The sequence below is a fragment of the Mustelus asterias genome, chromosome 13, assembly GCF_964213995.1.
Source record: "Mustelus asterias chromosome 13, sMusAst1.hap1.1, whole genome shotgun sequence".
Classification (NCBI taxonomy): Eukaryota; Metazoa; Chordata; class Chondrichthyes; order Carcharhiniformes; family Triakidae; genus Mustelus; species Mustelus asterias.
Window position 1 is genome coordinate 96,689,402 of NC_135813.1, and position 25,517 is coordinate 96,714,918.

Consider the following 25,517-nt stretch of genomic DNA (forward strand, 5'->3'; position numbering starts at 1 on the left):
ACACCATGTGGTGCACTTGTTTAAGTAACACTTGCATCTTAAACAAGCTTTTGAATGCACATGCAGCTTCAGTATGTATATATAGCCTGGCAAATGAATATTAGAGCAATAAAAACCCTACTTCGTAAGTAATCAGGCAGCAACACAGTAATTTCCCATCTTCCAAAATATGGAGAAATGTAACAAATTTGCCAAAATAGAAATAATCAGGCAACTTGCCTCTGTAGCAGTTTTGATCTGAGCAATTGGTGACATGCTTCCTCCTCTTTAGTTGTTTCGGGTCCATTGTAAAGGATCCGTAGCATGGAACAGGCTAATACAGAGAGACCCAATGCAAGATCTGCAAGGAAGGGCAAACCTCCTGAAACATCCTCTGAAGACTCCTGCAGCAAAATAAATGTGTAAAAGCTAATTGCCAAATATAACCAAATGCAAAGTTAAGCCTGTGACTATCAGAGACATGTCAATGTTTACATATATCGCAATTTAACTAGAACAATCTACCTTACCTGGGCTCGAACAGTACAGGCAAATCCCCACATGGCTTTATCAGGTGTGTTGTGCTCTCGTCCACTCCTCATCTCAAAAGAAAATGTCACGGTGTCTCCCTCAACCTGATAAATATATTGATGGGATTTAATTTTCAGACCTGAAGAACCAAGTGAGCTTCAATTCTAAATAAGTCTAATGTGTACAGAGCAATGGCTTTGCACTTTCATTCAATTTCATTCCTCCGTTTCAGTATCCATTACACATATATCCAAATTTAACTCACTGCACTCTCCAAAAAACATTTATTTCACAACTAAGTGTACAGGAGAGCTACTACAGTTATCAAATAGTTAAAAGGAAAAAATAACGACTATAAAGGATAGGCAGGGAAAAAAAATCTTGTTTTCAATTACCTTGACCAAGTCCTTCGGCCAACCAGTCCCCAGTACACTGCGACTTCCATAGCCCAACGTATTTCCTCCATACTCTGCTACTTTCCTGCTGTTAGTGTTTGGACCTGCATATATCACCAGCTACAAGAATAAATTGTGTACAATTGAAAGACAGTAATACCTCTTCAATCCAGAAGGTCTTTCATTTAAAATAAACAGGCTATTAATTGTACCAAAATATTTCTAACAGAAATTTAATGAAGAACATTAGAATCCTTGCAATTGGATGAACAGAATTTAATCTAATTGGTGCACACCTTCCGGCATAAACTCAAATCACAAATCGACATTTGAGGCAAATACATTCAGGAATAATCTGTTCTAAGAAGCACTCATCTTTCGAGAAACTCAAAAGTGTGCATACTCCACTCTTGAGAATAAATCTGAACAGATCATAAATATTAATACGAAGTCAATGAAATCCACAAGCAAATGGGGAGGCAGAGAAACTTGCAACACAAAACTCAGAAGACATGGGCATTAAGAGCATGCTTTTGAAACAAATACAAAAATATTAACTGAAGAAAGCAGACACACTCAAGATAAATCTCCTGGTTCTGCTTTCAAGACACATCTGCACCACTGCTTCACTAAACCAACTTGAGGATCAAACAATCTTTTTACAGAGGATATCCTCAATGCAAATTTGATCCAATTTGAAGGAAAAACAAAGATGCATTTTTGAATTTGCAATTGGGCTGGAAACACATCAATTCTACATTTTCTGTGTTTTTCTCAAGTTTGTTGATTTATTTTGAGGATCTGCTATGACAAATTTCCCCAATACTTTCCATCTCATAGGGTGCCACAGATTTCCACTTTGATGTTTGCAAACATACTTGGTTGCTTATTATAAGTAGGAAGATAACTTATTTTTGCCTGGTCTCTTTTTTCCAATTCTTCTTGCTGCTTTGTAAAAAATGAAAGGATTCTTTTGGTGTCTTCTCCAAGACCCTCAGATACAGACAATCTTCAAGTACTCGTGTTGTAGTTATTATATACGGATTTCTCCAGTTCTCATCGATTGCTTCATTGAGGGAAACAGTTTTCAATGATAATTCAGGTTGTGATTTTGAATTAGGCAAGACTGCAGGAAAAGCCAGTGCCTACTTACCCAAACGGGTCCACCTTGGCACTACTGTCTCACAGCTCTAGGGACCCGGGTTCAATTCTGGCCTTGGGTTACTGTCTGCGTAGTTTGGACATTCTCCACGTGTCTGCATGGGTTTCCTCCGGGTGCTCTGGTTTCCTTTCACACTCCAAAGATGTGCAGGTTAGGTGGATTAGCCATGCTAAATTGCCACTTAGTGTCAGGGGGTTTAGCAGGGTAAATACATGGGGTTACAGAGATAGGGTCTGGGTGGAATTGTGGTCGGTGCAGGCTTGATAGGCCAAATGATCTCCTTTTGCACTGTAGGGATTCCATGATTCTATGAAATGAACTAAAAATTGGAAGAAATGGTCTTCACAAATTTTGTTTGAAGCAGTTCAAAGAAAGTTCACTTGATACCATGGATGGGGGTGTTATCTTACGTGAAAAGGTGGGACAGGCTGGGCTTGCATCCATTGGCATTTAGACGATTGAAGAGTGATCTTACTGAAACATACAAGATCCTGAGGGAGCTTGACGGAGTGGATGCTGAAAGAACATTTCCCCTTTTGGGAGAGACTGGAACTAGGGGCAAAGTTTAAAAATAAGGGGTCTCCCATTTAAGACAGATGAAAATAATTTGTTTCTCTTCGTCTTTGGAACACTCTTCCCCAGAGAGCGATGGAGGCAAGGTTAATGAATATTCTAAGGCAGAGGTAGAAAGATTCTTGACTAACAAGGGAGTCAACAGTTATACAGGGCTGGAGAATGAGTTGAGGACAGAATCAGGTCAGTCATGGTATTAGTGAATGGCGGCAGATCTGGTTTAAGGGATTGAATGGTCTTCTCCTGCTCCTAATTCATAAATCTGTTTGCATACAACACACTACATCAGCTCTAATCCCCCCAGGTAATCCTCCCAGGTTTTACAAATAGGATTAAACCCATCTTGTTGAGCTCTAACGCTAACAATATGAATGCAAATACAATGCCCTTTTCATTCATTTACCTTGTCATAGTCATATTGGGAGGAGCAGCGAGTGTCAAACCTCAGATAGAGGCAGCGTGCACCAGGAATGTGGACAGTTTCTTTGAACTTGTAGTTGTCTCTCACAGGATGGACTGTTTCCACCGTCTTCCCAGCTGCCCACGGGGCAGGAATCTTTAAGCCAGTCAGAAATCCGGGTTCTTCCTTTTCCTCCAGCATACGGTAGTTTCTAGTGAAAATAATTAATTTAGCTGCATTTAACATATTTCAGTCTTAACTCAAGCAATTTCAATGCAATTCTACATCAAACCAACAGACTGACTAGTGAAAGATTTAAGCCCTCAGTTAATACATCTGACAAAAGATGGTGCAGTCAGTTTATAACTCCTACATTGTTTCCACCGAATAGTTAATTAAGGGAGTACAGCACTAGGGATAATAATCTCAAGCTTTGCAAAAGCAGGAAGTGGTTCATTCCATTGAAAGGTCATGAACCATAAAATGCTAACTGTTTCTCATTCCTCAGATGTTGCCAGACCAGCGTTTTCTATTTTTGTTTTTAATTTGTTGAATTCAAGTGACCTATTTCTGGCTATGGTAGAGATCACCTCAAGGAGGAGGCAGGCAGATTAATAATATTAATCAGGGCCAGAATGGTCTCCTGGAATAATTTCAATCATCCAAGGCATTAGGAGAAGTATTTTCCCAGATGATTTCCCCCCAATTGGCCAGGATCACAGAATCACAACAGTGCAGGAGGCTGTTCGGCCCATCGAGTCTGCACCGACCACAATCCCACTCAGACCCTATTCCTGCAACCCCACATATTTATCCTGCTAATCCCCCCGACATGAGGGTCAATTTTGCATGGCCAATCAACCTAACCCGTACATCTTTGGACTGTGGGAGGAATCCGGAGCACCTGGAGGAAACCCATGCAGACACGGGGAGAATGTGCAAACTCCACACAGACAGTGACCCGAGGCCAGATTTGAACCTGGTGCTGTGAGGCAGCAGTGCTAACCACTGTGCCGTCCAGGATTATTAAATCTTGTTCCTTGCCTCTCCAGGTGAAGTGGGGGAATGTACATATCATCATGCAGCAGGCATTGCAATTGCATCGGATGGATGGACCCGCATATTTGTTGCTCTACACTTCTCAAATGTGTTCATAGCAGTAACCTTTTTAAGTTTAAAAGTTACTGCGTGTTAATACGCTACTTAAGAACAAAGTAATGGCAGAAAAAAAAACAAACAGCCAAATTAGCAGCTTTTAATAAACTGATTATTGACGGTGTGGTTATATTTTCTGCAGCAACTGACCTAGCTCCACAGTGATAGGTCCCCTCAATCAGCCAGTCTCTCATTGCTGGCTCAACATCACACTGAACAATACAGCTTCAGTGGGTTCAAAAAGTGTACATGGCTAAGATGCAAATTAAATCAAGCCTTGAAGAAGGTGCAATGCCTGCTCCATTCAGCTTGGATCATGTAGATCAAGCCCAAGACAGGAAGTGGGAAACCTTGTCAGCTTGGATCTGGAATGTCTCACTTGCTGAGACTTTGAATTGGACTTTGATTGGATTGAATTGGATATAAACAAACAAAAAACAAAATATCCACAGAATCTCCTAGACACTTATAAAATTAAGCAATGCTGATTTAAATATGTGTGTCTATGTTTCTACCAACATTCAAGTTTAAAGATTTACTAGTGGCATTGCTCTGCCCAAAAGTGCGAGCCTATGCATGTATAAATTTAGAATTCTTCCCACCACAGGGCTGAAATGGCTGCTACGAGAGGACACAGGTTTAAGGTGCTGGGGAGTAGGTACAGAGATGTCAGGGGTCAGTTTTTCACTCAGAGGGTGGTGGGTGAGTGGAATCGGCTGCCGTCAGTGGTGGTGAAGGCAAACTCGATAGGGTATTTTAAGAGACTTCTGGATGAGTACATGGGACTTAATAGGATTGAGGGTTATAGGTAAGCCTATATATAAGCCTAGGTAGGTAGGGACATGACCGGCGCAACTTGTGGGCCGAAGGGCCTGTTGTGCTGTATTTTTTCTATGTTCTATAACTAATATTCACAGCTAGCTAGATAGATAGCTACAGTGTAACCACAATCTCAAATACTCACAAAGATTAAATTGTGATGGCAAAGATTTCAGTTTGCCAAACCATTGGTTTTTCAAATACATAATTCCTTAAACTAAAATGAGAGAATTGAAATTGTATCCTGTTCAATACCGTCAGAATAACGTCAATCACCTGTCATCCAAAGAGGGGAACGTTCCTTTCTGGCTCTGTTCAGCTCCTATGTAGGGCTCATCACCTAGCTCTGTGAAAACAGGAGCTTGTGTTTTCAACAGCAAAGCAGTCTGCACAAGACAACAGGACATTGAACTTTACATACCAATAATGGATGTAATTCAGCCAGATAGAGACAGTTCAATCATATGAAAAATGAACAATTTAATCAACTTCCCAAATTAATGTAATTTAACTTCTCAATATATTCTTCAAATATTGTCTTTTTTAACAATACAAAAAAGTGGATAACTGAATTGCATAATTATCAGATGTGGGTTCATCTCACTCTTTCTACAAGGCAGATAGTCCAAGAGTGAGTAAGGAAAGAAAACCATATTGTACAAAGTTCCATTTCCTGATCAGAATATAAAACTAGCAAAGATCATGACATGTTTGCCCTTCCCATTCAAGGAACAATGCATGACTTGAATGAGCAGTAGCTGTTATGATAGAGAATATGCTAATGAATAAATATTCAGGATGCAAAACATGTTTCCAGATGACATTTTTCAAAGGAGCTTTAAAATTAGTTAGCAACATGTGGTGTGAAGGAGTTGCAGCTGTACTTTCTTGTTATCAATAGCTTTGAATCTTTATCGCAAGTCTGTCTGCTGAGCAACCTGGTACTACATCTTCAAATAAACTGAAAACCACATTTAATTTATCAGCCCAGTGTGGAGTTGGTAAGTTTGTATAAAGCAAACAGAAGTATAACATGGTGATCAGCAGTGATTCCTGTTAAACAAAATGAAGATGATTTGAAGATCGCAGAAAAGGTTACAAACAAGATTTTGTGTGGTACAAAAGGTCGAATGCGCATTGAAGATCCTGGGAAGTAGAGAACCAGTACAGTGTTTCACAAAGCAATGAATACATGATTTGTGGTGAGCTGGAATGGTGATGAATCAGACCGCCCAATTTATGTCGGTATCATTCCCACAGAAAAAAACCTGAAAGTACACAAAAAAGAACAGGAGCTCCAGCAAAAAAAAATAGGCAAAGAAAAAGAAACACCGCAAAAGTTGCATTGCTGGATCCCCCATGAAATAGAGATGCTACAATCCCCTAAATATTGACAGCATTCATAAAAGACAGGACATATCAGGAAGATGACCACCAAATACCCCAGCATGAATTGGAAGGTCACAAGTCCAATCCACATTTAGGCTTTCTGAACAAGGATTTGATTTATCTGTCACAAAACCAGATATACAAGTATTGAAGTTAAAGATAACCATTGGAAATGAGGTTTTGCACAGGGCCAACACTTTTTGCAGACGAAAGAAGGATCAGAAGGTTCCTGCCAAGATATGGAACTTGCTGAAGGATGAGCTTCACGTAAAGGTGAACTTTAGAATATACCATCTAGAACTGATGACTTACAGACAACAGCAACAAGTATCACTCATCAACAGGTGCCACGAAAAGGGCAAGCCCTGAGATTTCTCGGAGGCTGAACAGTCTGAATAAATAATGGAGATGGTTATAGTTTCAATGCCAATTGAAACGTTCCAAAAAGATCTTTTGGAGAATAAGGTCACAATATTGTGTTGGATAGCGATAGTTTAAACAATTTATTTGTATTGGGGGTATTAGAAATAAGGTACAAGTTTAAGCTGAGACCACCAGATGCAGGAGCAGAAGTAGGCCATTCGGCCCATCGAGTGTGCTCCACCATTCAATAAGATCATGACCAATCTGATATAATCTTCAACTCTTTTATCACCTTAACCCTATAACCCCAATTCCCTTACTGATTAAAAATCTGTCTATCTCAGACTTGAACATACTTAACTACCAGCCTCTACAGCCCTCTGCGGCAAGAATTCCACAAATTCACTATCCTCAGGAGAAGAAATTCCTCCTCATTCCTGTCTTTAAGGCCCCTTGCTCTGAAATTACGTCCTCGACTCTCCTACCCTGTCAAGCCCCCTGAAAATCCTATATATCACAATAAGGTTGCCTCTCACTCTAAACTCCAATGAATACACGTTCAACCTACTTAACCTCTCTTCATAAGAAAATCTCTGCATATCCAGATCAGCCTAGTGAACTTTGCATGCAAGTCGGAATGCCAATGAGACCAGTTGGCTCAGTGTGACAAGCCAGATCAAGTAAGGATGACAGATCAGTGAACCAGATGGGTTTTTATGACAATCAAACGTTTCATGGTCACTAGACTTTAATTCCAGATTTTTATTGAATTCAAATTTCACCATCTGCTTGTGGCGGAATTTGAACCAAGGTCCACATATCTTGCCCTGGATTTCTAGTCCAGTGACAATACCATTATGCCATTGCCTTCCTACTGTGGTGTGTCTGATCATACTTTGCCTATTGGCTTACAAGGACTGTGTACTTACTGAGAACACTGATAAACATTTAACAAATATTGTGTTATCCTTCTAAATCTGTATATATCTGAAGGTATTGCTATGGTGAAGGAGTCTCATGTGACACAATTTGGGGAAGAAGTCAAACAGTTAGAAGCTTATGTTATCATCATATGCCCAAAGAAAGAGACAAGGACATGTTCAAAGCCAAAATTGCCAAGGTTGTCATGAATATCAGTCAGAATTCTGGGGATATGTATTTGCATTCACTGGAAGTCAATGATATAACCTACAACAGACAAACTAACTGTATACAATGGGTCACCAATTCATTGCATTGGTACACTGACATTGAAATACAGCTACAGCAAGTCTGCATGGAAACTACAAGTCGTCTAACTGGTGGGCACGCAGACCAGCAACAGCAGGGGTTGCCAGTATGTACAGAAATTATAATCATACGCGAGATCACCAAGATATCAATCACAGCAGAAGAAGCCAAGAATAATCACATTGAGACAATCTATGACCGACAACAGATATACCCAGACTGAATCAGAGTTGATGGTGCACTACAACTCAGAAGTTGCAATTCCATCTATTGACGCTCCTAGAAAGTGCAATGTGTGCATGCAGGAGAAACTATAGTGCGTGTTGGATGACATGGAGCATCATGGCATTATCCACTGTGCGCATTTGCACGTTGACTAGTGTGGTTCCATCACGTGTCAACTGAAGAAAGGCCCAATCCAAATACACCAAGACCGAAGACGCCCAAATCTCTCTCTCAAGAGGAGCTCACACAAAGTTCCAATGTTAGAAGAACTGAATTCCAAATTCACAGGAGCGATGTTTTTCTCCAAGCAGATGCCAAACACAGATATTGGTCAGCTCATTTGGCAGAGGGATCTCAAGAAATCACTACTTTCAGGCCACCATTCAGAAGATACCTACTTCCAGAGATTTCCTTTTAGTTTACTGATCCAGGATCTGTTTCAGCAGCATTTGTTGTTAAGTGAAGATAGTTTAAGTCACTTATACTTGTATTGTGTGTGTTAGAAATAGGTATAAGCTTAAGCTTAATTTATGCATCTGTGTGTGTGTTAAGGGTTCATGAATTTAGCTTCATATTGAACAAAGGTGCCTGCAAATCTATAGGTTTTAGACTTAAATTTCCTGCAGTGTATGAAAGTTTTACAATGTAAAAGCAATTAGAGGCTTTAAAAAAAAACTAAGCTGTTGCTTAGCAGTCAGAGGCTCGCACTGAAAAGAAGCAACACTTGAATTGTCAGTTTGAACCAGGCAACCCAGAGGCAAAAAGCATTCCACAGACTGCCAGTGCAGGCAGGACAATACAGAAGGACAGAAAACAAGCCCCAGAAGCTAAAGGAGAAAGTCCCAGAAACCAGGGAATGAAAAGAGCCAGGAAGACTGAATTCAAAGGGACAAAAAATCGAAATCTGAATAAGGTACTGTTCACTGAAGTTAAAGGGGCAGAGAGGCTCCCAATTAAAGACAGAGTAGGGCTGCAACTTGCCCACCTGGAGACATCGGCCATTGAGAAACCAAACACCAGAGGTGAAAATGGTCAGTGACACTTTAATATAGCCTGTGAAGCAGTGGTGTTCTGTCGGTGTGGCTGGGTACTGAGAGGTTGTGTGGAAGCTTCAATGCACATAGTGAAATCCAGGGCAGAAAAATAATGAAAGGTCACGTTGAAATCTTGAATGTGGATCCTTGGCTCAGATATCTAGAGAAAACCTTTTGTAAAAGATTCTAAAGTGTGTTCTTTGAGAGTGGAGTTTGGAAACCCTCGTGTCAAAGCCAGAGTTCCAGTGAGGTCACTCTCAGAGTGCAACAAGCATTTGGGGGGATTTGATGTGTAATCCACAGAAGTTCTTTGGGTGGCATCTGTCACTTGGTTTCAAAGTGTGGCATGTCTGGTCACAATTGGCCCATTGGTTACATGGACTGTGTACTTACTGTGAACATTAGAGTATCTGTTTTGTAACTTGTGTTATCCTTACAAGTCTGCATATATCTGTAAAGGGATAGCTGTGGTGAAGTAGTGGTGTATTATAGTTGATCTTTTCTTGTTTAATATTTTTTATTTTTTTTTGTTACAAGTTAATCGGCAGTCCTCTGACTCTGTTCATCTACATCTTTTAAACAAAAAAAAAGTTAGGATCTATTGAGTTGGATTCCACTCTGGGACCTGACTGTCCAATAGAACATTAGCTGGGATCTTAACAATGGACACTATTACAGAAAAAAAATCCCCAGCTATGCATCTAATGCCAATGATATTGCAGTGATGGGCAAAGAGCATGACCAAAGTCTACTCACTCATGGCAGTGTGTTGTCATGAAGAACTAGCAAGAAATACCAGGTGATTTTATCTTTAATTCATTCAAATTCATTTGCTGGTGAAACCAGCATTTACTGCCCATCCCTAATGTCCCTTGAGGTGGTGGTGGTGGTGAGCTTTCTTCTTAAATTGCTGCAGTCCATGTGGTGGGGGCACACCCTCAGTACTTTGTGTGATTTTCAAGGGAAAACAGGTGCTTGCACCCTCCAAGCTGTACACAATCCTGATTTAGAATGATAATCACTCTTCCTTCAATGTTGCTGGGTCAAAATCCTAGAACTCCCTTTCTAAAAGTATTTCAGATGCACCTGCACCACAGGGGCTGCAACAGTTCAAGTAGACAGCTCACCACTATTTTCTGCAGGGCAATTAGGGATAGGCAATAAATGCTGACCTTTGCCAGGTTTGCGCAGATATAAAAGAGTGACAAAAGACTTGACCACATTATGATTCACCAAGCAGATTATTTATTTTGCTGCAGTAAGCAGTAGAGTTCTTGTAGGTAATCAGTTTGATACGTTCCAGCAGATTATGTAAAATGACAGCCATGGGACAGAAAATGAAGGAAATTGCAACATGGACCTGCATTTTAATGGCACATCTGTTAATGCAATAACAATCCCCTCCATTCCACTCCACAATCTTAATTAGTTGTGCACAAGGATCCAATTTAAAAGAATAATTTATCAAGTTCAGAAAATACATGAAAAAAATGCTTTAAAAAACTTGATTCTCAAAGTACAAAGCTGCCCTCATAATTCAGCAATTTTTGAGCAGGTGAGTCATACAGTCCTGGATGGTTCCAGCTTCAGTTTGAAAGTGGTTTAGTTTATTTAGCATCAGTAGGAATGTAGATAAGTTTGACCACAGATCTCAACTCATGATCGTTACACAACTAACCACTCTATGCAAGTGCACTGGCATGGACAATCAGTAGAGGGTGGCAACAAATAACTGCCCAGGATTTACTCTGAAGGTTTCAATGCAATTAATTAACTGGTCACTTAATAACATTGATTGCTAGCTCTGAAAGAAATCATTGCCTTCAAGATAGAATGGAAACAAGAAGAAAATGTACAAGAGTAAGAGAGAAACAATGTCTGGAAACAGGATAGAGCGGGGCAAGCTGTTCTTAATACCAAGGCTAATGCGTCAGAGGAGCAATTGCACAGATTAAAGCCTGAAATTCCCTCATATCAACTGAGGGAAGATGTTAAACAGAAAGCAGGAGATAACAGATAATATGAAACATTTATTTTTCAGGGGTCATGCAGTTTCATTTCAAATTTAAGATTTCAGTCATTATAAATAGATATCCCAAAGTGGACTTCAAAAATGTTGTTCTTTACCTGGCTGGTGTAGAGAACAAGTTGAACCAGTTGTGGCATGAGTGCATCTGCCATGATCAGGGTCTGTAGGTTTGGGTGCATCAAAGAGGTCAGCAATACTGGCAGCAAATGGCCCAACATAGTGGCTTTCGTGATCTGTTCCAAGCCTTTTAGCCTGTAGTGAAGAATCAATCTTAGTTTATTACCAAATTAGTTACAAACAGCACAGAATTTTATACCAGAGAGAAGGGCCCATGTCTACACTGGCTTTCCAAAATTAGACCTCTACACTTTATTAAGTTGGCTCTCAGTACAAGGAACAGAATACCAATCAGCAGTCCAGGGCTAAAGAAGGAGCAGGCAGGCTGAAGAAGTGTCCTTAGTTTTGATGATTAACCAGTACCACCTGCACCACTGAGTTTTATTGTTTGATAACAGAATGTTTCACGCACAGTAACATGAGTCAGTCATTCAGCCCTTTGTGTTAGCTCAACTACTGGCAACAGCAGCAATCTCATACTGATCACAAGATTCTTTTTCTCTTTATGGCCGAATACAGTTAATCCAAAAAAATCATCTCTTTATTTGACTTGGTGGCAATCAGCGACATTTCTGAACTTTTTCTCAGATGCATCTTTCACTGGCTCAAGTTTGAACTGCAAAATTGCATTCTCTTGTTCCGAATTTCCTACGACAGGAATGTTTTTTCCCCCAAATATTTAAAATCCTCAATCAGTTCATCTCAGACCTTCGTCACTCCAGCAGAATTAATCCAAGTTTTCTATCATGAATTAGTCCAATTACCCTAATCCTGGAACATCAAAGATGCAGAACATGAACCAGTCTCTTCTCTTCCAAGATGCTGGTTGAATTCATTTGCATTTCCAATGTGACTTGTTTTTAAGTCTGATTTCCATATTTTTCCAATTTAACTTTAGTGGTATGGCAATTTCCAGAACAATAACCTAGGACAAAATTACCCATGGACAAATGTGGATGAATTAAGAAAACCAGCATGAATTCTTCAGGAAAAAGTGTGTTCAAGTAACTTGAAGTTTTTCTATTGAGGTTACAGAAAGGCTTGATGAGGGCAATGCTGTTGAATTGGTGTACATAGATCTCCAAAAGGTATTTGATTAAGTGACACGAAACAGGCTCAAGAGCAAAGTTACAGTTGATGGAATAAAAGGGACAGTAGCAAAATGGATACGAAATTGGCTGAATGACAGGAAGCAGATTATTGGTTAATGGACGTTTTTTGGGCTGGAGAAAGGTTGGTACTGGAGTTCCCCGGGGTCAATGTTGGGACCCTTTTTCCTTATATATATTCATAATTGAGACCTTTGTCTACAGGGCACAATTTCAAAGTTTGAAGATCATATGAAACCTGGAAGTATTGTGAACAGTGAGGAGGACAGTGTAGAACTTTAAAGGGACATAGTCAAGTTGGTGGAACAAGCCGAAAGGGTGGCAGATGAAGTTAAATGCAGAGAAATGTGAAGTGATAAATTTTGGTAGAATAAACGCAAGGAGATAATACAAAATAATGGCAGAGGAGTCAGAATGGTAAAATTATATTAGCTACAGAGTTGAATAGTTTTGTAAATGTAGTGATTTCTTTAGCTGTTTTTCTAACATCTGTTGAATACTCTTTAATTATCCTTTGAAAATCAACATTAGGCCTCCAAATTCACCACTGCTGCAGTCACTCTGCCAACTGCATGCAGGTGTAATGAAAGTAAGACAAAAGCTACAGACGCACAGTATCTTTCATGATGCCTCAAAACACTCGGCAGCAAATTAAATACTCTAGAGTTGTAGTCACTGGTATAATGTATGTAGTTGTAGTCATTGGTGCAATGTATATAATGTTGTCAAATGGTGAAGGAGGCTCGAGGGGCCAAATGGCTCCGAATATGTATGTTCATATGGCTTACGGGGAGTGAACCCTCCGGAATAGGATGTTGGGGTGTGTGTGTGTGTGTGTGTGTGTGTGCATGCATGCTCAAGAGGGGAACGGAGCAGACCACTGCAATTCTAATCATTAGTTCTACTGTACTAGCTTCAATACAAAACAATTTACATCAGTATTTTCCGAAGTCATACAAAAAAATTACACTCAATTGTGTGTTGGTCTCAATGAGAGCCAAATCAGCATGACGAACCCAGTCATACATGAAATGGTAGTTATTCAGTCATAACAAAAAAACAGAATACAGGAAAAACTCAGCAGAGGCGTGGTAGTAAATGTGGAGAGAGAAACAGAGCTAATGTTTCAAGTTCTTCTGACTCTTCAGAACTAGAAGGGGAGAAAATTGATGGATTATATGCTGTTCAAGGGTTGGAGCAGGTGGTGACAAGAAGAACATCAGCAATAGGTGGAAACTAGGAGAGAGTGCAACAAAGATGTGTCGGGCACAAAAACAGAGCAAGTGTTAATGGCTTTGTGAAGGACTATCAAAGGTTCTGATATGGCATTAGGGTAAAATAGCAGGATATACATGTATTTTAGATTAGATTCAATACCACTATCAACTATTACTCCTAAAAGATGTTTGCTTTGTTTAAAAATGGAAAATGTTCAATTAAGTAGAAATGCACTGACAAAAATCAGCATGTGAACATGAGCCAGGAATGCCACTCTCTCAACTAGAGATGAGGTGTCACACTGAATGATGCAAAATGTGTACATTTACAGGTGCACGTATGAACACTTCTAAATTATGGCATTGTGGTGCTGATACGCAACTATTTCCATAAAAACAGAAACACACCATTAAACTAGTAACAATGGGTATTTTAAACCACTGAACTGAAGCTTTTGGAAAGGAGGTGTGAGAAGTGACAATGGAGCATATCCTGTCTCAACGTGAAATACAGTAAGGTGTCTAACAACACCAGGTTAAAGTCCAACAGGTTTAACATTTAACCTGACTAACAGACTTTAACCTGGTGTTGTTAGACTCCTTACTGTGTTTACCCCAGTCCAACGCTGGCATTTCCACATCAACATGAAATATACATAGCTGAATGTTAATAGCTGTACTGACCTGTGCTCTTTGTCAGCCATTTCACTGTTAATAACAGATGTGGTGACTCGCTGGAGTTTTTCAAGTACTTCATCACATCCTGCCAGGATTTTGGTGGCTAGCGCTAAGATACTGGTCTGGAGTTCCTTCATCAAAGAACAAAACAGCAAATCAAGTGTAAAGCTATAGCTATCCTTCTTACAAAAAGGAAGCAACAGTGCAATTGCAACTCAAGTTTAAAAGCAAATTTATGAGACATGAGTTAGCATTTCACTCCATCGGTGGTAACAAATTGCATACAGATGCAATTGCTTATGTGATTTGGTGAATCTTAAACATTAGATCTGTGAAATTGAATCCTCTATCGGCTGAGTTGCCTGCTGTGACTCAAGTCAAGCAAACCATACAGTGTATATACAGGCATCTGCTAAAATGTTCCAATTGGCTGAGAAGCCAAAAAAGTAAAAAAGCATTTAACCCAGAACCTTCCTTGCAGAGACCATAGTTAAGTTGCACAAGATGCTTCAAATGGACAGCCGGGCAACATTCAGGAAGACACTGCGTGGTAATGTAACTTGAAATCCTGACATGACAGAAACAGGTAGAATGCTTTTCATTACAGTGATGCACTACATCAATATCACCCTTTAATCTCCCAACATGAGTTGTCGCTCCGATTTAAGTTGTTCTGCTTTAACGTCAGTGACCTATTGGGACTCATGTTTCGTGTTTTAAACTAGTTTTGCACCAGACACAGGCTGTGAAATCTCAACAGTATTTTGAAGCAGCCTCTGCCATTACCTGACCCCACCCTCTTGCTGTCGACCCTCCGGTTCACACTCTTCTTGACCCTCCCTCTCGCCACCTCTACAGCTCATATCTTGCCTCCTGCAAGTCAAAGTTGCTCTTCCTGTCTCTCGCCACTCATCACAAGGGTATGGGAGGGGAAAACAACGAGTGGGAGAGGCAAGGAGAGGGAGGTTCAGCAAGAGGAAAAGTCCGCCATGATTGGCAGAATTTGCAAACCAACAGCATGAGGAAGTGGCAGAGCTCACAAACCCGAGGGCCAGCAAGAGGAAGGGTCTGTCAGAGTGGAGTATGTGGTAAGCAGGAAGTGCAGTGAGCAGTATCAGCAGTGAACAAGAGGCAAGTAGAAAGTTAGCATATTACTTTTATATTTTCAGATTTTAAAGGTTACTTCTTTACAAACATAGAAATACAGGAACTTACAACATTGAAATTTAGATGATATAATACTTTAATGTTTTTTTAAAAATGAGAAACCTCCTACAGAACCCAACTACAGCTTTTACATTAGCTTTAATTAGAAAATCTGATTTGCTTAACTTTAAGTGAGGACTTACTGTTAGTACGCACATGTATGTTAGCAACATTTTCAGGTACAAATCACCAAATTGTTAAATGTATTAGATTAGACAATGTCCAGTGGACGGTTTTAAGATTCTGACAATTCAACAGTCTCACTGCATGTCAATTATAAGGCACTGTTCCACAGCAGTTGAATAGCAGTACTTAATACTTAACAGAAGTGGAACAAAAACTGTAAAGGATTACTGGAGCATTAACACAGTAGTGCTTTTCAATAGCTTAAAAACTTTCTATTCAACAAGACAGACTTGAATATTTTCTGACTAAATATAAATTCCATCGACTCAAGGAAAGGCAGTTTATTGAATAGAATCCCTATAGTGCAGAAGGATGCCATTCGGTCCATTGAGTCTGCACTGACACTCCGACAAAGCATCTTACCTAGGCCCTATCCCCGTAACCCCACATATTTACGCCGCTAATCCACCTAACCTGCACATCTTTAGACTGTGGAAGGAAACCAGAGCACTCGGAGGAAACCCATGCACGTACAGGGAGAACGTACAATCTCCGCACAGACAGTCACCCAAGGCTGGATTCAAACCCGGGTCCCTGGCACTGAAAGGCAGCAGTGCTAACCACTACGAGTCTGTGTTGACTACAAGGCAGAATTACAAGTCTGCACATTCGTACTTAAATTTGGTTTCTCGATGTGGAATGCTAACATGAGCTACCACTTTGTGTCACTCGAAGTAAATGAAGACTTTAAAACCCAAATATTTCAACTCGAGTGCAACTTAAAAATCAATTTTAATTCTTGGTCTCTCAGAACATTTTAATTCAGAAAATAGGAGTCTGATTATACAAACATCAACTATTTCAAATAAATCACAACATATTAAAAAACATAAGCAGCAACACAACTACTACACAAGACACTGACATTCACAATATGGATCTGAAAGATAGCATCTGCTCTAAATTATATAAATCTAATTCCAAGTTTTTTTTGAGTACTTGCTCAAATTATACCCCATCATCACACAATTAACCAATAGGAGGAAGAGAGGGGGCAACTGCCCAATTAACTACCTTCCCGAATTAAAATCACAGTACAAAAATTATATTGAATCAGAGTTGCCCTTAAACTTTTTCCCTTTGATCATGCTATAATCTTGCTCAAAGGCAAAATGCTACTTTGCAGCACTTCTGAAATTATTGCAATAAGATCTGAGATTGTGGCAACATTTCTTGCTAGATACAATGCAGCTTTTTAAAAAAGTTTGACATGGGGCTTGGCTGACTGGAGGTTAAGAACAACTGCTGGGATCTCTCTATAGCCAGTTAACCTTAGTATAAGCTGTAGGTAAAAATAAAAAGCATAAATGCTGGAAATCAAATTAAAGTAGTAATTGGTCATTCAGTATCTGAAACAAAAGGGATAAACCAAGTAATTTCAACACGGAAATTTTTAAAATCTGTAATTCAAGATGGAATTACAACATATTCAAATAAACAAAAATGCTTCAAAGTTGAAAGAAATTATTTCAAAAGGGACAACTGCACTGGACAAATTCAATGAGGATATAACATCTATGGTAGGTAGTGGAAATGCTGTACATGCAAAAGCTAAGCAGTGATAAGCCAAAATAAGATCTCAATAGTCCTTGGAACAGGGCCAGCTATAGTTGTTTGACATTTCTAATTTTCCTAAATAATTAATTTTCAAAATGCTAATGCCAACTTAATTTAAAGACCGTGATTTAGTCTATCAGATTCACACTGTGGATCTAATGCACCTCAAAGTGTCCATATTTGGGAATTTGACTTTCAAACTCTTTGTTTGGTGTTTTCTATGAATTCATTCATGAGATCTGACTGTTACTGGCAAGGCCAAAAATGTTAACATTTCTAATTACACTTGGTGGTGAGCCACCTTCGTGAACCATTTGGTGTATGTACACCCATTATGCTGTTAGGAAGGGAGTTCCAGGTTTTTAAACTCAGTGGCAGCATAAGTCAGGATGGTATGTGGCTTAGAGGGGCAATCACAAGTGGTGTTTCCAGGTGTCTGTTGCTGTTGTTTTTCTATTTAGTAGAGGTTTCAAATTTGGATGGTACTGCTAAATGATTTATTAGTATTTATAGTCATGCGATTAGATTGGATAAGTCAATGAAGCCAGAAGTGAATTTTGTTTTTGTTAAATTTGTAACAGAGTAGATAGGGAAAAACTGCTTCCACCAGTAGAAAGATCAAGAATGATTGGGCACAGAGAAGCAATGGAGACATGTGGAGAGTGGTTAAGATCTGGAATATGCGACTTGCGAGTGTGGTGATAGCAGGTATAGGGCAGCACAGTTGCACAGTGGTTACCATGCTGCCTCACAGCGCCAGGGACTCCGATTCGATTCCCAGCTTGGGTCACTGTGTGGAGTCTGCACGCTCCGTGTCTGCGTGGGTTTCCTCCGGGTGCTCTGGTTTCCTCCCGCAGTCCCAAAGACATGCTGGTTAGGTGCACTGGCCATGCTAAATTCTCCCTCAGTGTATCTTAACAGGTGTCAGAGGGTGGCAACTAGGGGATTTTCACAGTAACTTCATTGCAGTGTTAATGTAAGCCTACTTCTGACACTAATAAATAACTTTTAAACAAAGCACTCAAGAGGGAACTGGACCATCTGAAAAAGGAAGAATGCGCAAGGTTATGGGTAGAATGGTGCAAGATAGGAAACCAGCACTAGGTTAATTGCTTATTCAGAGAGCCGGGGTAGACACAACAGGCTAGACTGAATGGCATCCTTCTGTCCAGTGACAGCACTGTGGAATCACAGATTTCTCTTCATACGCTTTGACTACAAATAAGAAGGATGGAAAACCAAACTACCTTGTTTAATAACTTCAAGGCCCAAATTATTGAGTATCTTTCCCTTTCTCTGGGCTCCATACTGTTTGTATGGCAATGGGCTTGATACAAAAAATATTTCCATGCAAATAGAAGAAGCTTAAGCCTTGCAGAAAGCAATCCGTTATCCCCCAGCTTCTCCACCCCTGCCTGCCAAGCACTGCCACCAGCAGCGTGAGTAGAATGCTATTGGAATAGAAACCTGTTGTTTACCTGTACCTTCAATGTCTCCCCCTGCAGGGAGCTGTCACTATCATCATGGTCATCAGGCTTGATCAGGATCGTGTTACTGAGGAGGTGATTCTGCACTGCCATCAAATAACGGAGGCAGGGCGATGCAACCTGTTTTTTGGGGGGTGTGGAGGAGAGGAGAGAGATAGAAAGAGAGTACATCCAAATATTATGCATTTGTTTGTTATGAATATATAAAATACTGAAACTGTGCAAAAGTAATTAGGAGTTAGATATAATCACTATTACCATAGATTGTAGCATACAAGTTGACTTGGTGTACAAGGTGACCCCTTTTTAATTGGCACCAAGCAGCATGCTTTTGCATACTTGGTGTATACCCCCCTGTTCAGTTACGCAATGCTATACTTGCACTCAGTCAGCTTCAATTTTTCACCCCAAAAATACATGTTTTATTTATCTTATGCTGTAAGTCAGTGTGTGGGATCAAGCACACAATAAACACTATCACGAAGAAGAATAAGTAGGTGTCTAAAACACGCCCACACAAAGCAGGCCCCACATGGCATGGCGAACAACAAGCAGAAATAAGTCTTCCAGCAAAAAGAATAAAGGATGAAGTTGCTTTCAAGCTAAAAGGTGTAACATTTGCTAATTCACCAAATGACTGTGCTGCAGCAAGGAAATTCAGTGTTTGTGGAAACCTGGTGCAAGAATGGAGGAGGAATCCACCTGAAGATGCACAATACAAATTGGGATCAGCTACTGGCCTGATATTAAGAATGCAACAGAATGGATCTTCAAAATGCAGTGCGCATATACACACACTTAAGTCGGCCAAATCAAACCTTCTCGTCCAAAGATTTCAGACCGACATCATCATCATTGCCAGCTCAGCCTCCCAAGACTGAGATCATTGTTTACCTGCAAACGGTGATCCCTCTGCTCCTTATATAAAGAACAGTACAGCACAGGAAACAAGCCCTTCAGCCCTCCAAGCCTGTGCCGCTCCTTGGTCCAACTAGACCAATCGTTTGTATCCCTCCATTCCCAGGCTGCTCATGTGACTATCCAGGTAAGTCTTAAACAATGTCAGCGTGTCTGCCTCCACCACCCTACTTGGCAGCACATTCCAGGCCCCCACCACCCTCTGTGTAAAAAACATCCCTCTAATATCTGAGTTATACTTCGCCCCTCTCACCTTGAGCCCGTGACCCCTCGTGATCGTCACTTCTGATTTGGGAAAAAGCTTCCCACCGTTCACCCTATCTATCCCCTTCACAATCTTGTACACCTCTATTAGATCTCCCCTCATTCTCCGTCTTTCCAGGGAGAACAAGCCCAGTTTACCCAATCTCTCCTCATAGCTAAGACCCTCCATACCAGGCAACATCCTGGTAAACCTTCTCTGCACTCTCTCGAACGCCTCCACGTCCTTCTGGTAGTGCGGCGACCAGAACTGGATGCAGTACTCCAAATGTGGCCTAACCAGCGTTCTATACAGCTGCAACATCAGACTCCAGCTTTTATACTCTGTACTCCGTCCTATAAAGGCAAGCATACCATATGCCTTCTTCATCACCTTCTCCACCTGTATTGCCACCTTCAAGGATTTGTGGACTTGCACACCTAGGTCCCTCTGTGTTTCTATACTCTTGATGACTCTGCCATTTATTGTATAACTCCTCCCTACATTATTTCTTCCAAAATGCATCACTTCGCATTTATCCAGATTAAATTCCATCTGCCACCTCTCCGCCCAATTTTCCAGCCTATCTATATCCTGCTGTATTGTCCGCTCCAGAGAGAACAGCCCTAGCTCCCTCAACCTTTCCTCATAAGACCTACCCTCCAAACCAGGCAGCATCCTGGTAAATCTCCTCTGCACTCTTTCCAGCGCTTCTACATCCTTCTTATAGTGAGGTGACCAGAACTGCACACAATATTCCAAATGTGGTCTCACCAAGGTCCTGTACAGTTGCAGCATAACCCCACGGCTCTTAAACTCCAATCCCCTGTTAATAAAAGCTAACACACTATAGGCCTTCTTCACAGCTCTGTCCACTTGAGTGGCAACCTTTAGAGATCTGTGGATATAGACCCCAAGATCTCTCTGTTCCTCCAAACTGCAAGCTGGTATATTATTCACTGCTTGGACTTTCTATGATAAATGTAGTCAGGAGTTTCTAACTATCACTTCATTTTTTGATTTTGTTTAACACCCAAAATACAACATTTGCTCAACATGTGGGCCTCACTAAGGAACGCACTTGTAAAGTGACCAATTTGTGGAAGCTGGTGACATCTGGCAATTCTACCTTAGCCCGCTCCTCATAAGTAAAATTAACAGATTGTCATACTTGTAGTTGTCCCTGTTTTACATTTTTCCCTGTACAGAAAAGGTTAATAGCCAATGTTCTGCTTTTTCATTAACAACCTGGTGCCCAAAAGTCACATTTTGCAAGGTTTACCCTTATCACACTCTGAGGCTGTGACACCCAAGAAATCAGAAATGACGATGTATCAACCATTTTAAATGCATTTAAGGTAGCCCTGTAAAACTATTACTCCTGCACTCTACTAAAATGACCAAAGCAAGGAAAATTTGAATCTATTTTGCATTTTATTTTCTTTCCACCGCCACATTTTTTCCCAGAGACTTGTGTCTTCATAGAGTGAATAGGCTGGGACGAGTAAGCCACAGAGAATCTTAAAACTCTTTGCTCTTCTGTTGGGCAATGGTACAATTGCACCTATTGCCTACTGCACATCAGATCATCCTAGCAAGAATCTTTAACAGAACACTTTTCAGCTTAATAGAGGATATTAGTCCAGAATATAACTGAAAAGTAGTCTTACTTTATGCAAACTGTACTAATAAGAGAATCAACGAACTAGTGGGGACATTATTGCTGTTCAGACTTAATTACTCACTGGCACTGTAGCAAGAAGCCTGAGAAATTCTTCTTTAGAAACTGTTTGGCACTTTGTGATGAGAATGCAAGAGTCTTGCACTACAATCTTCAGGATATAGTGCAGTAGTTCATCATTCAGCCTGGAGCAAGCAGGAATCAGGAAAGAAATGAGAAAGAAAATACAACGTGAATGCTGTGGGTTTTATGAAGGTGAGCCTTACATATTCTTTTGATCAAACCTACCAAAGTCCTACCAATTCCCTGAACAAAGTTGACACCAGCATTGTTAGTACGTTTTACGACTTAAATGATCAACCAATCATGAAGTAGTGTTATTGCAGTATTAAAGTAATGGGGAAATCTTAATTTTGGTCTGTGTATGAACCACATACAGTTTAGAAATACAAGGACACAAGTTTACAAGCATCCAAAATAAGGCTCATTATACCATGATGGGAGGTTAGTTACCAGAAACCCCACACAATTGTCAAGGATAAATATTGGCCTTTGTATTATAAACAAAGCTCTTTGAACTGAGGAAAGGCCAACAATATTACAATTAGGATGAACACGTAAACATGCAGCCCTGGCCACAGCCTATGTGCTACAATAGACTCAGGCCAACATTGTATTAGAATACAAGAATAGAATCAATTTCCCTTTAAGACAAAGTGACTTTGGGTTGTCAGGAGGCATACAGTCAACATGGATGTCCTGGAGCTAGTTGCTCTATGCTTGGAAAGATGGAAAACATGGAACCAGGCCTGAAACTAACCACTTCAAACAAAATTTGGATGTTATCTTGTCATTTAATATAGTGCAGTAGAACAGCTAATATAAAATTTAATACTGTTATTAGTCAATCCAATGAAGTTAATTATAGAAAATGCTACTGTATGAATCACGGGGGGGAATTACTGTTGCAGCACTAACAGTCATTTGTTGCAACAGTAATCAGGGAAGATTTTACCAAGCAGCTTTGGACTTCAGCTCTTTCAAGTCCCTTGGATTTCATGACTGGTAAAAGCATGGTTTGCTTACCAAATTTCTGATCCTGAAGAATCAAAGAGTTACAGTTTCTAAATATTTAGGCTTCCGAGTAGGGGGAAGGGGGAGAGAACTTCAACTTTTTTCCTCACTCTTCTGGCACACACATGCACAGACAAATTCAGTATTTTTAAAAAACTTGATTTGAAATCTCATGACTCTTTCCTTCCAGAAATTACTGCTCTCCATTGTGCAGCCTTTTACAGACAGCACAGAGGGAAAGTTGGGAGCATGGACTTCTCCAGTAAAGTTTGCAGAATAATTCTCAGTAGATAACAATGTTTGTTCTATGAGCTAGTTCAGTATCAATTTTCTACCCACTTCTCAGGCATACAAGGCACCTACTTTTCTGCTCTAACAACTAGAGAATGTGCAAGGGAAATCTGTGGGACAGTTAAAATAAATGTTCATAGCTCATGTAATTTTTCAAGCTGTACACCGAAAACGTAGTTGAAGAGTATCCCGGTGCATCCACTAATGCTGTGCCACATCCAGTGTGGACCTAACACTGGGACAATATCATCTTCTGAAACTAAACTACAGCAATGGCTGGCACCAATTATATTAAACATCGGCATTGTATTAGGCACTTGGTCAGTTCACCCACATATTTGATCTAGTGGAAAGAATGCCAGTGTGCAAGTATAACTGAACCAGTGTACCTGTAGTGTTCATCATCCTCACTCCCAAATCGATTGTTCTGTAGCTGTTCAGCCAGATTAATCAAGATAATATCTCGTAACTGGCAAAGGCCACTGTTCCTCTCTCCTGAAACAATAAAGAACTCCTGAAGCTAACAACTTCAAACAAAACAAATGCAATTGTTACTTAAATGAGATATCAGTATCTTATCCTTGGATCTAGACTTTATATTGGGTTGCTATCAATTCTGGTCAGAGTTTTTAAACAGACTTTTTTTTAAGTTTACGATGTAACCAGTCAACAAAATTTGAATATATTTAAAATAAGTCATAGAGTCAGAGAGGTTTACAGCATGGAAACAGGCCCTTCGGCCCAACTTGTCCATGCCGCCCTTTTTTATTAAAAAAACCCCTAAACTAATCCCAATTGCCCGCATTTGGCCCATATCCCTCTATACCCATCGTACCCATGTAACTATCTAAATGCTTTTTAAAAGATAAAATTCTACCTGCCTCTACTACTACCTCTGGCAGCTTGTTCCAGACACTCGCCACCCTCTGTGTGAAAAAATTGCCCCTCTGGACACTTTTGTATCTCTCCCCTCTCACCTTCAACCTATGCCCTCTAGTTTTAGACTCCCCGACCTTTGGGAAAAGATATTGACTATCTACCTTGTCTCTGCCCCTCATTATTTTATAGACCTCTATAAGGTCAGCCTCCTATGCTCCAGAGAAAAAAGTCCCAGTCTATTCAGCCTCTCCTTATAACTCAATCCATCAAGTCCCAGGAGCATCCTAGTAAATCTTTTCTGCACTCTTTCTAGTTTAATAATATCCTTTCTATAATAGGGTGACCAGAATTGCACACAGTATTCCAAGTGTGGCCTTACCAATGTCTTGTACAACTTCAACAAGACGTCCCAACTCCTGTATTCAATGTTCTGACCGATGAAACCAAGCATGCCGAATGCCTTCTTCACCACTCTGTCCAACTGTGATTCCACTTTCAAGGAGCTATGAACATGTACCCCTAGATCTCTTTGTTCTGCAACTCTCCCCAACGCCCTACCATTAACTGAGTAAGTTCTGCCCTGGTTCAATCTACCAAAATGCATCACCTCGCATTTGTCTAAATTAAACTCCATCTGCCATTCGTCAGCCCACTGGCCCAATTGATCAAGATCCCGTTGCAATTGGAGATAACTTTCTTCACTGTCCACTATGCCACCAGTCTTGGTGTCATCTGCAAACTTACTAACAGGAACCCCCACGACTTGCCTGGGCTTGCAAAATCTCACTAAGTGTCCTGGCTGGAGACAATACACATCTCTTTAACCTGTGCTTAACCCTCTCTCCACTCACATTGTCTGTACCTTTAAGACTTGATTACCTGTAAAGACTCGCATTCCAACCATTATTTTGTAAATTGAGTGTGTGTCTTTATATGCCCTGCTTGTGAACAGAACTCCCACTTACCTGACGAAGGAGCAGCGCTCCGAAAGCTTGTGGCTTTTACTACCAAATAAACCTGTTGGACTTTAACCTGGTGTTGCGAGACTTCTTATTCTGTCAAGAAGCCAATTTTGTATCCATTTAGATACCTCACCCTGGATCCCATGAGATTTAGCTTTATGCAACAACCCACCATGCGGTACCTTGTCAAAGGCCTTACTAAAGCCCATGTAGACAACATCAACTGCACTGCCCTCATCTACCCTCTTGGTTACCCCTTCAAAAAACTCAATTAAATTTGTGAGACATGATTTTCTACTCACAAAGCCATGCTGACTGTCCCTAATGAGTCCTTGCATCTCTAAATGCCTGTATATCCTGTCTCTCAAAATACCTTCCAACAATTTATCCACCACAGATGTGAGGCTCACTGGCCTGTAGTTCTCAGACTTTTCCCTGCTGCCCTTTTTAAACAAAGGCACAGCATTTGCCACTCTCCAATCTTCAGGCACCTCACCTCACTATCGATGATTCAAATATCTCAGCTAGGGGACCCGCAATTTCCTCCCTAGCCTCCCACAACGTCCTGGGATATACTTCATCAGGTCCTGGGGATTTATCTACCTTGATACGCTTTAAAACTTCCAGCAC

The 25,517-nt window shown here is 40.4% G+C and overlaps 1 protein-coding gene across 6 annotated transcripts in view; it reads right to left on the reverse strand.

Moving 5' to 3' along the window:
* hectd4 (HECT domain E3 ubiquitin protein ligase 4) overlaps positions 1 to 25,517 on the reverse strand; it is a 270,502-nt gene that overhangs the window by 116,783 nt on the left and 128,202 nt on the right. For 3 of the 6 annotated variants that reach the window (XM_078227341.1, XM_078227338.1, XM_078227342.1), the window contains exons 15-24: positions 23,436 to 23,541; positions 21,746 to 21,866; positions 18,833 to 18,961; positions 14,412 to 14,536; positions 11,383 to 11,536; positions 5,291 to 5,400; positions 3,044 to 3,251; positions 906 to 1,025; positions 510 to 614; positions 220 to 383 (exon numbers count right to left, since the gene is read on the reverse strand). In XM_078227341.1, coding sequence (XP_078083467.1) covers positions 220 to 383; positions 510 to 614; positions 906 to 1,025; positions 3,044 to 3,251; positions 5,291 to 5,400; positions 11,383 to 11,536; positions 14,412 to 14,536; positions 18,833 to 18,961; positions 21,746 to 21,866; positions 23,436 to 23,541 — 1,342 coding nt within the window. The remainder of the gene's footprint in view (positions 1 to 219; positions 384 to 509; positions 615 to 905; positions 1,026 to 3,043; positions 3,252 to 5,290; positions 5,401 to 11,382; positions 11,537 to 14,411; positions 14,537 to 18,832; positions 18,962 to 21,745; positions 21,867 to 23,435; positions 23,542 to 25,517) is intronic. The other 3 variants (XM_078227343.1, XM_078227340.1, XM_078227339.1) reach the window with 2 other exon arrangements.